The sequence below is a fragment of the Sapajus apella genome, unplaced genomic scaffold (genome assembly GCF_009761245.1).
Source record: "Sapajus apella isolate SASKATOON/1434 unplaced genomic scaffold, GSC_monkey_1.0 scaffold42, whole genome shotgun sequence".
NCBI lineage: Eukaryota > Metazoa > Chordata > Mammalia > Primates > Cebidae > Sapajus > Sapajus apella.
This window is the reverse complement of record NW_022436982.1, coordinates 14,845,773-14,858,466: the sequence shown is the minus strand read 5'-3', so window position 1 is coordinate 14,858,466 and position 12,694 is coordinate 14,845,773. Positions and strand designations below refer to the sequence as shown.

The 12,694-nt window shown below is 39.3% G+C and overlaps 1 protein-coding gene across 1 annotated transcript in view; it reads left to right on the top strand.

Annotated features, from left to right (window-relative positions):
- The window catches only part of ADAMTSL1 (ADAMTS like 1), a 423,754-nt gene that overhangs the window by 389,247 nt on the left and 21,813 nt on the right, over positions 1–12,694 (top strand). Inside the window, 1 exon segment of the mRNA XM_032300230.1 lies at positions 12,355–12,567. Within this exon segment, the coding sequence (XP_032156121.1) occupies positions 12,355–12,567 (213 nt within the window).

Sequence of the window (12,694 nt, the reverse complement as noted above, 5' to 3'; positions counted from 1 at the left end):
TTTGGACTGGTTCCATATTTTGCAGTTACAAATTCTGCTGTTATAAACATGCATGTGCAAGTGTCTTTTTTTTTTTGTAAAGATTTCCTTTCCTCTGGGTAGATACCCAGTAGCAGGATTGCTGGATCATATGGTAGAGCTATTTTCAGTTCTTTAAAGAATCTCCATACTGTTTTCCACAGTTCCACCAGCAGTGTAAAAGTGTTTATTTCTACCACATCCCTGCCAACATGTATTATTTTTTGATTTGCTGATTATGGTCATTCTTGCACGAGTAAGGTGGTATCATATTGTGGTTTTGATTTGTATGTCTCTGATAGTGATGTTGAGCATTGTTTCATAAGTGTGTTGGCCATCTGTATGTTTTCTTTTGAGAATTGTCTACTCATGTCCTTAGCCCACTTTTTGATAGGATTATATGTTTTTTGGTTTTTGCTGATTTCTGTTCCTTGTAGATTCTGGATATTAATCCTTTGCCAGATGCATAGTTTGTGAAGATTTTCTCCCACTCTGAGAGTTGTCTGTTTACTCTGCTGATTATTTCCTTTGCCGTTCAGAAGCTTTTTAGTTTAATTAAGTTCCATCTATTTATCTTTGTTTTTATTGCCTTTGCTTTGGGGTTCTTGGTCATGAAGTATTTGCTGAAGTCTAGAAGGGTTTTTCCAGTGTTATCTTCTAGAACTTTTAGGGTTTCAGGTCTTAAAGTCCTTGATCCATCTTGAGTTGATTTTTGTAGAAGGTGAGAGATGAGGATCCAGTGTCATTCACCTCTATGTGGCTTGCCAATTATCCCAACACAATTTGCTGAATGGGGTGTCCTTTCCTAATTTTATGATTTTGTTTGCTTTCTTGAAGATCAGTTGGCTGTAAGTATTTGACTGTGTTTCTAGGTTCTCTATTCTGTTCCATTGGTATTTGTGTCTATTTTTCATACCAGTACAATGCTGTTTTGGTGACTATTGCCTTATAGTTTGAAGTCAGGTAATGTGATGCCTCCAGATTTGTTCTTTTGCTTAGTCTTGCTTTGTCTATGCAGGCTCTTTTTTGGTTCCATATGAATTTTAGGATTGTTTTTTCTATTTCTGTGTAGAATGATGGTGGTATTTGGATAGGAAATGCATTGAATTTGTAGGTTGCTTTTGTCAGTATGGTCATTTTCACAATAGTGATTCTACCCATCTTTGAACATGGGATGTGTTTTCCTTGTAGAGGTCTTTCACCTCCTTGGTTAGGTATATTTCTAAGTATTTCAACTTTTTTGCAGCTATTTGTGAAAAGGATTGCATTCTTGATTTGATTCTCAGCTTTGTTGCTGTAGTCATAAAGTAGGGCTACTGAATTGTGTACGTTAATTTTGTATCCTGAAACTTTGCTGGATTCATTTATCAGTTCTAGGTGCTTTTTGGAAGAGTCTTTAGGGTTTTCCACAGTTTGACTTCCTCTTTCCTGATTTGGATGTCCTTTATTTCTTTCTCTTGTCTGATTGCCGTGGCTAGGACTTCCAGTACTATGTTGAAGATAAGTGGTAAAAGTGGGCATTCTTGGCTTGTTCTGGTTCTCAGGGGGAGCTTTTCCCCATTCAGTATAGTGTTGGCTGTGAGTTTGTCATAGATGGCTTTTATTACCTTGAGGTATGTCTCTTCCATGCCAATGTTGCTAAGGGTTTTAATCATAAAGCAATGCTGGATTTTGTCAGGTGCTTTTTCTGCATCTATTGAATGATTATGTTGTGTATCCCATTTATTGACTTGCAAATGTTAAACCATCCCTGCATCCCTCATATGATACCAAATTGATCAAGGTGGATTATCTTTTTGATATGCCGTTGGATTTGGTTAGCTAGTATTAATGTTCATGAGGGATACTGATCTGTAATTTTCTTTATGTCCTTTTCTGGTTTTGGTATTAGAATGATACTGGCTTCACAGAATGATTTAGGGAGGACTCCCTCTTTCTCTATTTTTTGGAATAATTTCAATAGGAGTGTTAACAACTCTTCTTTGAATGTCTGATAGAATTCAGCTGCGAATCCATCTGGTCTTGGACTTTTGTTGGCAATTTTTTTTATTACCATTTCAATCTCTCTGCTTGTAATTGATCTGTTCAGAGTTTGTTTTTTTTTCTGGTTTAATCTAGGAGGGTTGTATATTTCCAGAAATTTGTCCATCTTCTCTAAGTTTTCTTGTTTGTGTGTGTAAAGTTGTTCCTAGTAGCCTTGAATGATGTTTTGCATTTTTGTGGTATTAGTTATAACATCTCCCATTTTGTTTCTAACTGAGCTTATTTGAATCTTCTTTTCTTCATTAACTCACTAATGGTCTATCAGTTTTGTTTCTCTTTTTAAAGAACCAGCTTTTTGTTTCATTTATCTATTGTATTTTTTTGTTTCAATTTCACTTCTTCTGCTGGGTTTGGGTTTGGTTTGTTCTTGTTTCACAAGTTCCTTGAGGTATAACCTAAGATTGTCTATTTGTGCTCTTTCAGACTTTTTGATGGAGACATTCAATGCTATGAACTTTCCTCTTAGCACCACCTTTGCTGTATCACAGAGGTTTTGATAGATTGTGTCGCTATTGTTCAGTTCAAATAATTTTTAAATTTCTCTCTTAATTTCATTGTTGACCCAATGATCATACAGGAGCAGGTTATTTAATTTCCATGTATTTGCATGGTTTTGAAAGTTCCTTTTGGAGTTGATTTCCAATTTCATTCCACCGTGGTCTGAGAGAGTACTTGATATAATTTTGACTTTCTTAAATTTACTGAGACTTGTTTTATGGGCTATAATATAGACTATCTTGGAGACTGTTCCATGTGCTGATGAATACAGTGTATATTCTGCAGTTGTTGGGTAGAAGATTCTGTAAATACCAATTAAGTCCACTTGTTCTAGGGTATAGTTTAAGTTTATTGTTTCTTCATTGACTTTGTCTTGAGGACCTATCTAGTGCTGTCAGTGGATTACTGAAGTTCCCACTATTATTGTGTTGCCATCTATCTCATTTTTTAGGTCTAGTACTAATTGTTTTATAAATTTGGGAACTCCAGTGTTAGATGCATATATATTTAGGATTGTGATATTTTCCATTTGGACTAGTCCTTTTATCATTATATAATGTCCCTCTTTCTCAACTCCCGTTGCTTTAAAGTCTCTTTTGCCTTGTATAAGAATAGCTACTTCTGCTTACTTTTGGTGCCCATTTGTATGAAGTATCTTTTTCTACCTCTTTATGTTAGTCTTTAGCTGTTAGGTGAGTCTCTTGAAAACAGCAGATAGTTGGTTGGTGATTTCTTATTAATTCCACCATTCTGCATCTTTTAACTGGAACATTTAGGCCATTTACATACAACATTAGTATTGAGGCATGTGGTACTAGTCTATTCACTGTGCTAACTGTTGTCTGAGTATGTGTGTGTGTGTCTGTGTTATTGTTTTATAAGTCCTGTGAGGTTTATGCTTTACAAAGTTATATTTTGATGTATTTTGAGGATTTGTTTCAAGATTTAGAGCTCCTTTTAGCAGTTCTTGTAGTACTGGCTTGGTAGTGGCAAATTCTCTCAGCATTTGTTTGTCTGAAAAAGACTATCTTTCCTTTATATATGAAGCTTAGTGTCACTGGATACAAAATTCTTAGGTGATAATAGTTTTGTTTAAGGAAGCTAAAGATAGGATCCCAATCACGTCTAGCTTGTAGGGTTCCTATTGAGAAATCTGCTATTAATTGGGTAGGTTTTTCTTTATAGGTTACCTGACACTTTTGCTTGTAGCTTTTTAGATTCTTTTCCTTTGTCTTGACTTTAGATAACCAGATGACTAAGTGCCTAGACAATCTTTTTGCAATTAATTTCCTGGGTGTTCTTTGAGCCTCTTGTATTTGGATGTCTAGCAAGGCCAGGAAGTTTTCCTCGATTATTCCCTAAACATATAGATATTTTCCAAACATTTAGATTTCTCTTCTTCTTTGGGAACATCCATTATTCTCAGGTTTGATCTTTTAACATAATGCCAAACTTCTTGGAGGCTTTGTTCATTTGTTTTCATCTTTTTTTCTGTGTCAGATTGGGTTAATTCAAAAGACTCATCTTTGAGTTCTGAAGTTCTTTCTTCTACTTGTTTTATTCTATTGAGACTTTCCTGTGTATTTTGCATTTCTCTGTTCTTCATTTCCGGAAATTATTATTGTTTTTTTATTTATGCTGTCTATTTCTCTGGAGATTTTTCTATCCATATGCTGTATCATTTTTTTTTTAATTTCTTTAAGTTGGTATTCACCTTTCTCTGGTGCCTCCTTGAGTATCTTAATTATTGACCCTCTGCATTCTTTTTCTGGCAATTCAGAAATTTATTCTTGGTTTGGAGCCATTCCTGTTGAGCTAGTGTGATATTTGGAGTGTTGTTTTGTCATATTACCAGAATTGTTTTTTGGTTCCTTTTCATATGGGTAGACTATGTCAGAGGGAAGATCTGGGGCTCAAGGGCTGTTCTTCAGATTCTTTTGTCCCAAAGGGCACTCTCTTAATGTGGTGCTCTTTCACTTCCCCTAGGGATGAAGCTTTCTGAGAGCTGAACTGCAGTGATTGTTATTTCTCTTCTGGGTCTAGCCCTCTAGCAGAGCTACTGGTCTTCTGGCTGGTACTGAGGAGTGCTTGTAAATAGTCCTGTGATGTGATTCATCTTCAGGTCTCTCAGCCATGGATACCAGCACCTGCTCTGGTGTTGGTTGCGGGGGAGTGAAGTGGACTCTGTGAGGATCGTTATAATGTAATTTTGTTTAGTGTGCTGGTTTTGTGTTGGTTGGCCTGCAACAGGAGATGGCACTCTCAAGAGAGCATCAGCTGTGATTGTATAGGTAGGATAAAAGCTTGCCCTAGGGTCACATGGGTAAGTGTTTGGGTTTCTCAGGCAGTGAGCAGGGCCATAGATCTCCCAACAGGTTATGTCCTTTTTCTTCAGCTACCAGGGTCGGTAGAGAGAGACTATCAGGTTAGGGCAGGGTTAGGCATGTCTGAGCTCAGAATTTCCTTGGACTGGGCTTGCTGGAACTGCTGTGGGGGTTGGGATGTGGTTCTCAGGCCAATGGAGTTACATTCCCAGGGAGATTATGGCTGCCTCTCCTGTGTCATACAAGTTGCCAGGGAAGTGGGGGAAAGCTGGCAATGATAGGCTTCACCCAGCTCCCATGCAGCCCAAAAGGCCAGTCTCACTCCCGCCGTGCCTCACCAACAGCACCGAGTTTATTTGCAGGCAGCCGGTGAGCAGGGCTGAGAACTTGGCCAGGTTTCACACCTCCTCCACTGCCATGGCTTCTGTGCTTCCTGTTAACCCCCCTCCCCAGGATTCTATCCAGGAAACTTCACATCCACTCCAAATTGTTACAAAGTTCAGCTGGAAATTTCCTTCTCCCTGTGGTCTTTCCCCAATTCCACTGGCAGCCCTTTCCAAGGACCCCTGCAAGACAGAGTCAGAAATGGCTTCCCCAGGAACTGAGAGCCAACAGGGCTCTTCCCACTACTACTTCTACCGCTGTATTTTTCTGAGCTCTCTAAATTCATCTGAGCTCCAGGTAAGGTCAAATCCTCCTGTGATCTAGACCTTCAGGCTCCCCAGTGAGGATGTGCAGTTGGGGCCAGATTTTCACCCTCTCGCACTTTGGGCACTCCCAGTTTTTTGGCTGTCTCATGGCACCTACAGTGGCAAGCTGCTTCCTTGAAAGAGCCTGTGGATCCTCTGGGCTTTCCTGGTATGTTCCTATGGTAGTTCTTGGAGCAAAAATTCACAATGTGAGTCTTCACATGCTGCTCTATCCATCTGAGTAGAAGCTGCAAGTTCGTTCTGTCTCCTATCTGCCATTTTTTTCCCTCAGGATTATTAGACTTTAGAAGCTTGGAGGAGAGGCCACAAGGAACTGGGACTCAGAGCTCTGCAGCGAGAGGGCGGAGGTGCCGGTTGCTGTCAGGATCTCTGAGAGGGTACAATAAGGCAGCTTCTGAAGTGTAGGAAAAGCAAATTGCAAACTAGGACCAACTACTGACAATGGAACCAGCTCCACTGCCAGGGTGAAAACCCTAAATAGTCTCGTATATAACATTTCTTCCATGATCCCTTCATTGGCTGAGTTTCGTTTTACTATATATCAACCCAAGCAATACAGATTTAAATAGGTCCACTTTGCCCTGGCACTTGGCTTTTTGGGAGAGAGAATAAGAGGGGTGAGAATGAGTTTGAGATGATATTAAGAAATTTGGGAACCTAAAAGCACCTTAAAGATTATTTCATTGGAACATAAATGAACCTTTAACATCATCAAATAATCTCTTACAAATTAGGAAACAGAGGCCAGAGAACCCTATGGAAACCTAATTCTCCTTCAGAGTCATGAATCTGAGTAAATAACCTTCAAAGTAACAAAACCAGGATTAAAAAAATAATAATTTCATAAAACTGATCTTAGCCCTGGTAAGTTTCAGAGGCTTTACAGTTAGTTACACCCTCAAGCTACTTTGGGTTCAGTTACAGATCACTGCAGTAAAGTGAGTCACACAATATTTTTTGTTTCCCAATGCATGTAAAAGTTATGTTTGCACTATATTGTAATCCACTAAGTGTGCAACACCATTACATCTAAAAAAAAAAATCACATACATGCCTTAATTTTAAAATACTTCATTGCTAAAAAAAAAAAAATGCTAAGAATCATCTGAGCCTTAAGCAAGTCTAATCTTTTTGCTGGTAGAGGGTTCAGCTGATGGTTGCTGAACATTGGAATGACTCTGGTGGTTTCTTAAAAGACAACCAACAATGAAATTTGCTGTGTTGATTGATTCATCTCATGAAAGATTCCTCTGTAGCATGCGATGTTGTTTGATAGGTTTTATTCACAGTTGAACTTTTTTCAAAATTGGTGTCAATCCTCTCAAACCCTGCCACCTCTTTATTAAGTTTGTATGATACTCTAAATTCTTTGACATCATTTCAACACTGTTCACAGCAACTTCACCAAGAGTAGATTCCATCTCAAGAAACCACTTTCTTTGCTCATCTCTAAAAAACAACTCCTCATCCATTCAAGTTTAATTATGATGTTGGGGCAGTTCAGTCACATCTTCGGGCTTACTTCTCCTTCTAGTTCTCTTGTTATTTCTACTACACCTGCAGTGACTTCCTCAACACTGAAGTATTGAACGCCTCAAAGTCATCCATGAGGGTGGGAATCAGCCTCTTCCAAATTCTTGTTCACATTGGTATTTTGACCTCCTCGCATGAATCATGAATGTTTTTAATGGCATCTAGAATGATGAATACTTTCCAGAACATTTTTTGTTTACTTTTCCCAGATCCATTAGAGGAATTACTATCCATGGCAGCTATAGCATTATGAAATTTGTTTCTTAAAAAGTGAAACCTAAAAGTTGAAATTATGCTTTGATCCATGGACTGCAGAATGGATGTTAATGTTAGGAGAAATGAAAACACGAATCTCCTCGTATATCTCCATCAGAGGTCTTGGATGGACAGGTGCATTGTCAATAACCAGTAATATTTTGAAAGAAGTCTTTTTCTCTGAGAAATAGGTCTCTAGAGTGGTCTTAAAATATTCTGTAAACCATGCTGTAAACAGATGTGCTGTCATCCAGGCTTTGTTCTTCCATTTATAGAGCACAGGCAGATTAGATGTAGCATAATTCTTGAGGAACCTAGGGTTGTCGGAATTAGAGATGAGCATTGGCTTCACCATAAAGTCACCAGATGCATCAGCTTCTAACAAGAGAGTCAACCTGTCCTTTGAAGCTTTGAAGCCAGGTATTGACTTCTCCTCTCTAGCTATCAAAGTCCTAGATACCATGTTTTTCCAATAGAAGTGTGTTTCATCTACATTGAAAATCTCTTGTGTTTAATGTAGCCACCTTCATCAGTGATCTTAGCTAGATTTTCTGAATAACTTGCTTTAACTTGCACTTTTATGTTAGGGAGACTGCTTCTTTCCTAAAACCTTAGGAACCAGCCTCTACTAGCTTCCAACTTTTCCTCTGCAGCTTCCTCACTTCTCAGCCTTCACAAATTTGAAGAGAGTTAGGGCTTGCTCTGGATTAGGTATTAACTTAAGGGAATGTTGTTCCTGGTTTGATCTTCTAACCAGACCACTAAAACTTTCTTCATATCAGCAATGAGACTATTTTATTTATCATCAATTTTTTGCGTTCACTGGAGTGGCTCTTATGTCATTCAAGAACTTTTCCTTTGCATTCACAACTTGGCTAACTATTTGGCACAAGAGACCTATCTTAGCTTTTGGCATACCTTCCCCAATAAGCTTAATCATTTCGAGCTTTTGATTTAAAGTGAAAGATGTGCAACTCTTTCTTTCTCTTGAACACTTAGAGGCTACTGTAGGGTTGTTAATTAGCCTAATTTTAATATTGCTGCATCTCAGGGTATAGAGAGGCCCCAGGAGAAGGGAGGAAGATGGGTGAATAGCCATTCAGTTGAACAGTCAGAAAACAAACAATATTTATCAATTAAGTTCCTCTTTTTATATGGGCATGGTTTGTGGCACCCCAAAACAGTTACAGTAGTAACATCAAAGATCACTGATCACAAGTAACCATCACAGATAATAATGAAAGCTTTTGAAAATTCAACACAGAGACATAAAGTATGCACATGCTGTTAGAAAATGATGCCAGTAGACTTGTTCAGCAAACCTTGCCACAAACCTTCAATTCATAACAAATGCAGGATCTATGAAGTGCAATAAAGCAGAGCACAATAAAATGAGGTATGCCTGTACTGTGAAGGCAGCTTCTCAAAGACCGCTTAGTTGCTTCTTCTGCTGGGTCTTGAGTTCCAAGAACTCCACCTCCATGGCAGGCCTGCCCTTGGAAACATCTCTACCCTCATCTCAGCTGCAAGAGGAGCAGCAGGCTGGGAGGCCCTGGGAAAAGGACCAAGACCCAAGGCTCGGATGGGCCAAGAGAGGTTTCCTGGCTGCTCACTACGGCCTCTGATTCCAAGAAGGAGGGAGGATTCTGGATGTTATTTTTGTGCAAATATTCCTCTTATTTAGCTGACTAAGGTTTCTCACTCCCAGATAAGTAACTTCTTCCCCCGTAGAGACCAACCTAGGGGTTGCTACCATTCCTTTATCTGTCTCAATACTCTCTCTGAGAATGTGCTGATAAAATTACCATTTCAACTATTTTTAAGTGCACAGCTTGATGCCACTGCATACATCTACCTTGTGCAGGTATCCCCACTATCTCCAGAATTTGTTCATCAACTGAAACTCTGAACTCCCCCTTCCTCCCTTCTCTCAGCCTCTGGTAACCACGATTCCACTTTCTGCTTCTATGAATTTGGCTGTTCTAGGTACCTCACATAAGTGGAATCATACAATATTTGTCCTTTTATATTTGACTTCCTTCACTTAGCATAATGTTTTCAAGCCTCATCCATGTTGTAGCCTATGTCAGAGTATTATTTCTTTTAAGGCTATATAGTATCCCATCATACATATATACCACATTTTGTTTACCCGTCTATTGTTGGATATTTGGGTTGTTTAAATCTTTTGGCCATTATGAATAATGCTGCTATGAACATAGGTATACAATTATCTTTTCAAGTGTCTGCTCTCAATTCTTTCGAATATGTACCCTAAAGTGGAATTGCTGGAGCATATGATAATCCTATATTTAATTTTTTAAGGGCTCACCATACTGTTTTCCACAATAGCTGCTCCATTTTATATTCCCACTAGCAGTGCACAAGGGTTCCAATTTTTTCATGTCTTTGCAAACATTTATAATTTGGGTTTCTTTTAACAGCCATCCTGGTGGGTGTGCAGTGGTAACTCATGGTGGTTTTCATTTGAATTTTCCGAATGATTAATTGAGCATCTTTTCATGTGTTTATTGGCCATTCATGTATCTCTTTTGAAGAAATGTCTGTTCAAGTCCTTTCTTTATTTGGGCATTTCCCCATACTGGGTGGTTAGTTACCAAATTTTAAGAATTCTTCATACATTCTGGATATTAATCTCTTATCCAATCTATAGTTTCCAAATATTTTCTCTCATTCTGTGAGTTGCCTTTTCACTCACTTCATAGTGTTATATAATATGTAAAAGATTTTAAATTTTGGTTGAATCCACTTCATTTTTTTCTTTTGTTGCCTATATTTTAGTGTCATCTCTAAGAAACCATTGCCAAACCCAACGTTATTAAAGTTTTCCCGGTGATTTTTTTTGTAAGAGTTTTATACTTTTAGCTCTTAGGTTTAGGTCTTTCATCCATTTTAATTTTTATACATACTGTAAGTCATTTGTTCGCATATGGATATCCAGTTTCCCAGAACCATTTGTTGGCAAGACTGGCCTTTCCCCATTGACTGGTCTTGACACTTGACACCCTCGACAAAAATCATTTGACCATATATTTAAAAGTCTGTTTCTGGTCTCTATTCTGTTCTTTTGGTCTCTATGTCTGTCTTTATGCCAGTACAGTACTGTCTTGATTACTAAGTTTTGAAGTCAGGAACTACGAATCCTCTTTGTTCTTCTTTTTCAAGGTTGTTCTGGGATTTTGGATATGCAATATAAACTTTAGGATGAGATTTTCTATTTGCAAAATATATCATTGGTGTTTTGATAGGGATTGCATTGAATCGGTAGATCACTATGGGGAGTAATGACATCATAACAGTATTAAGTCTCCTAATCCATAAATACGAGATGTCCTTCCATGAATTCATATCTTCTTTCATTTCTTTCAGCAGTATTTTATAGCTTGCAGTGTTCAAGATTTTTGTCTCTTGGTCCATTTCGTGCTGCTATAACAGAATACCTGAGCCTAGGTAATTTCCACAGTCCTACTTCACATCCTCCAAAAGGGAGGACAGCTTTGTCTTCACAGGGCCAAAGGTGGAAGCACAAAGAAACAAATAAGGGCTGAACTCACCCTTTTATAATGTCATTAACCCAACCCATGAGGACTGATCACCTCTTATAGGTCTCACCTCTTAATACGGTTACAGTGGCGATTAAATTTCAACATGAGTTTTAGACGAGACAAACATCTAAACCATAGTAGCCTCCTTAAGTTTATTCCTAAGTGTTTTCTTCTTTTTGATGCTGTTGTGAGTGAACTTGTTTTTTCTTTTCTGATGATTGTTATTGTAACATCTGTCTCATTTCTTGTCAGCCAAATAAGTCAAAGGGCCAAACCCGAAGCCAGGTGGGGGAAGAGGGAACCCCTCTCTCATGGGAGAGCACTGTCAAGTTGCCAGGTAGAGTCAACAGATACATGATCTAATTCTTCACTTCTTCGTGTAATACCACATCCCATACGGAGCTTCCAGGGGTCCGTGTTTAGGTTATTTTTTTAGAGCCCTCCCTTCCAAATACTCTGCTCCTACCCACTCACTGTACATTACCTCAGGAAAAACAAAAATGAAGTGGAAAAAAATAAATGAGCAAAGAAATGAAGAAGGTAGCAAGGTGCCCTGCTGGACAAGTATCAGGTATGGGGAAAAGAATACCGGCCAGTAGTCAGATAGAAGGTCTGCCATACAATCTCAGGAAAGTCTCCTAACATCGCTAGGCCTCAGTTTATTCCTCTAGTGGATGGTGAGCTGGATGATTTCTAAGGATTCTTCATCTTGCATAAATTTTAATAGTTCTATCCCAGGATTGAAAAACAAGAAACATTAGGTCAGGTACTGTGTCTTACATCTGTAATCGTAGCACTTCAGGAGGCTGAGGTGAGCAGATCAGTTGAGGCCAGGAGCTCAACACTGGCCTGGCCAACATGGTGAAACCTTGTCTCTACTTAAAAAAAAAAAAAAAAAGATACAGCTGCCAAGATGGCCGAATAGGAACAGCTCTAGTCTGCAATTCCCAGCAAGAGCATGCTGGAAGACGCGTCATCTCCACATTTCCAGCTGAGGTACCAGGTTCATCTCATTGGGACTGGTTAGACAGTGGGAACAGCCCGAGGAGGGCAAGCTGAAGCAGGGTGGGGCACTACCCACCCGGGAGGTGCAAGGGGCCAGAGAACTCACTCTACCAGCCAAGGGACGCCATTAGGGATGTTGCCGGACACTCTAGCACTCCGGCTCAGATACCGCATTTTTCCCACGGTCTACACAACCTGTAGACCAGCAGACTCCCTCCGGCGCCTACAATGCCAAGCTAAAACGTCTCCATTGCTCAGAAATGGCAAATATAATAAAAATGCCATGGACAAGGGCACAATGTGTGTACAATTTCTAGACCCAGAAAGACAGTAAACCAATGCACCAAGAATGTGTTCCTTATGGCTTTACCAAGGCTTACTTCTCTTTTCCTTTCCTTCTAGGCTGCCCCATCAAAGGTCACCCTGTCCCTAATATCACCTGGTTTCATGGTGGTCAGCCAATTGTCACTGCCACAGGACTGACGTATCACATCTTGGCAGCTGGACAGATCCTTCAAGTTGCAAACCTTAGTAGTGGGTCTCAAGGGGAATTCAGCTGCCTTGCTCAGAATGAGGCAGGGGTGCTCATGCAGAAGGCATCTTTAGTGATCCAAGGTAAGAAACCCTGCAGACTTTGCATACTTATTTCTTGAACAAGAAGGCCCACTTAGGAATCTAATTATCTGTAGAACAAAGTAATTTCTGATCTCCAGTGGTGCCCAGGGCATGAAAACTGAAGCTG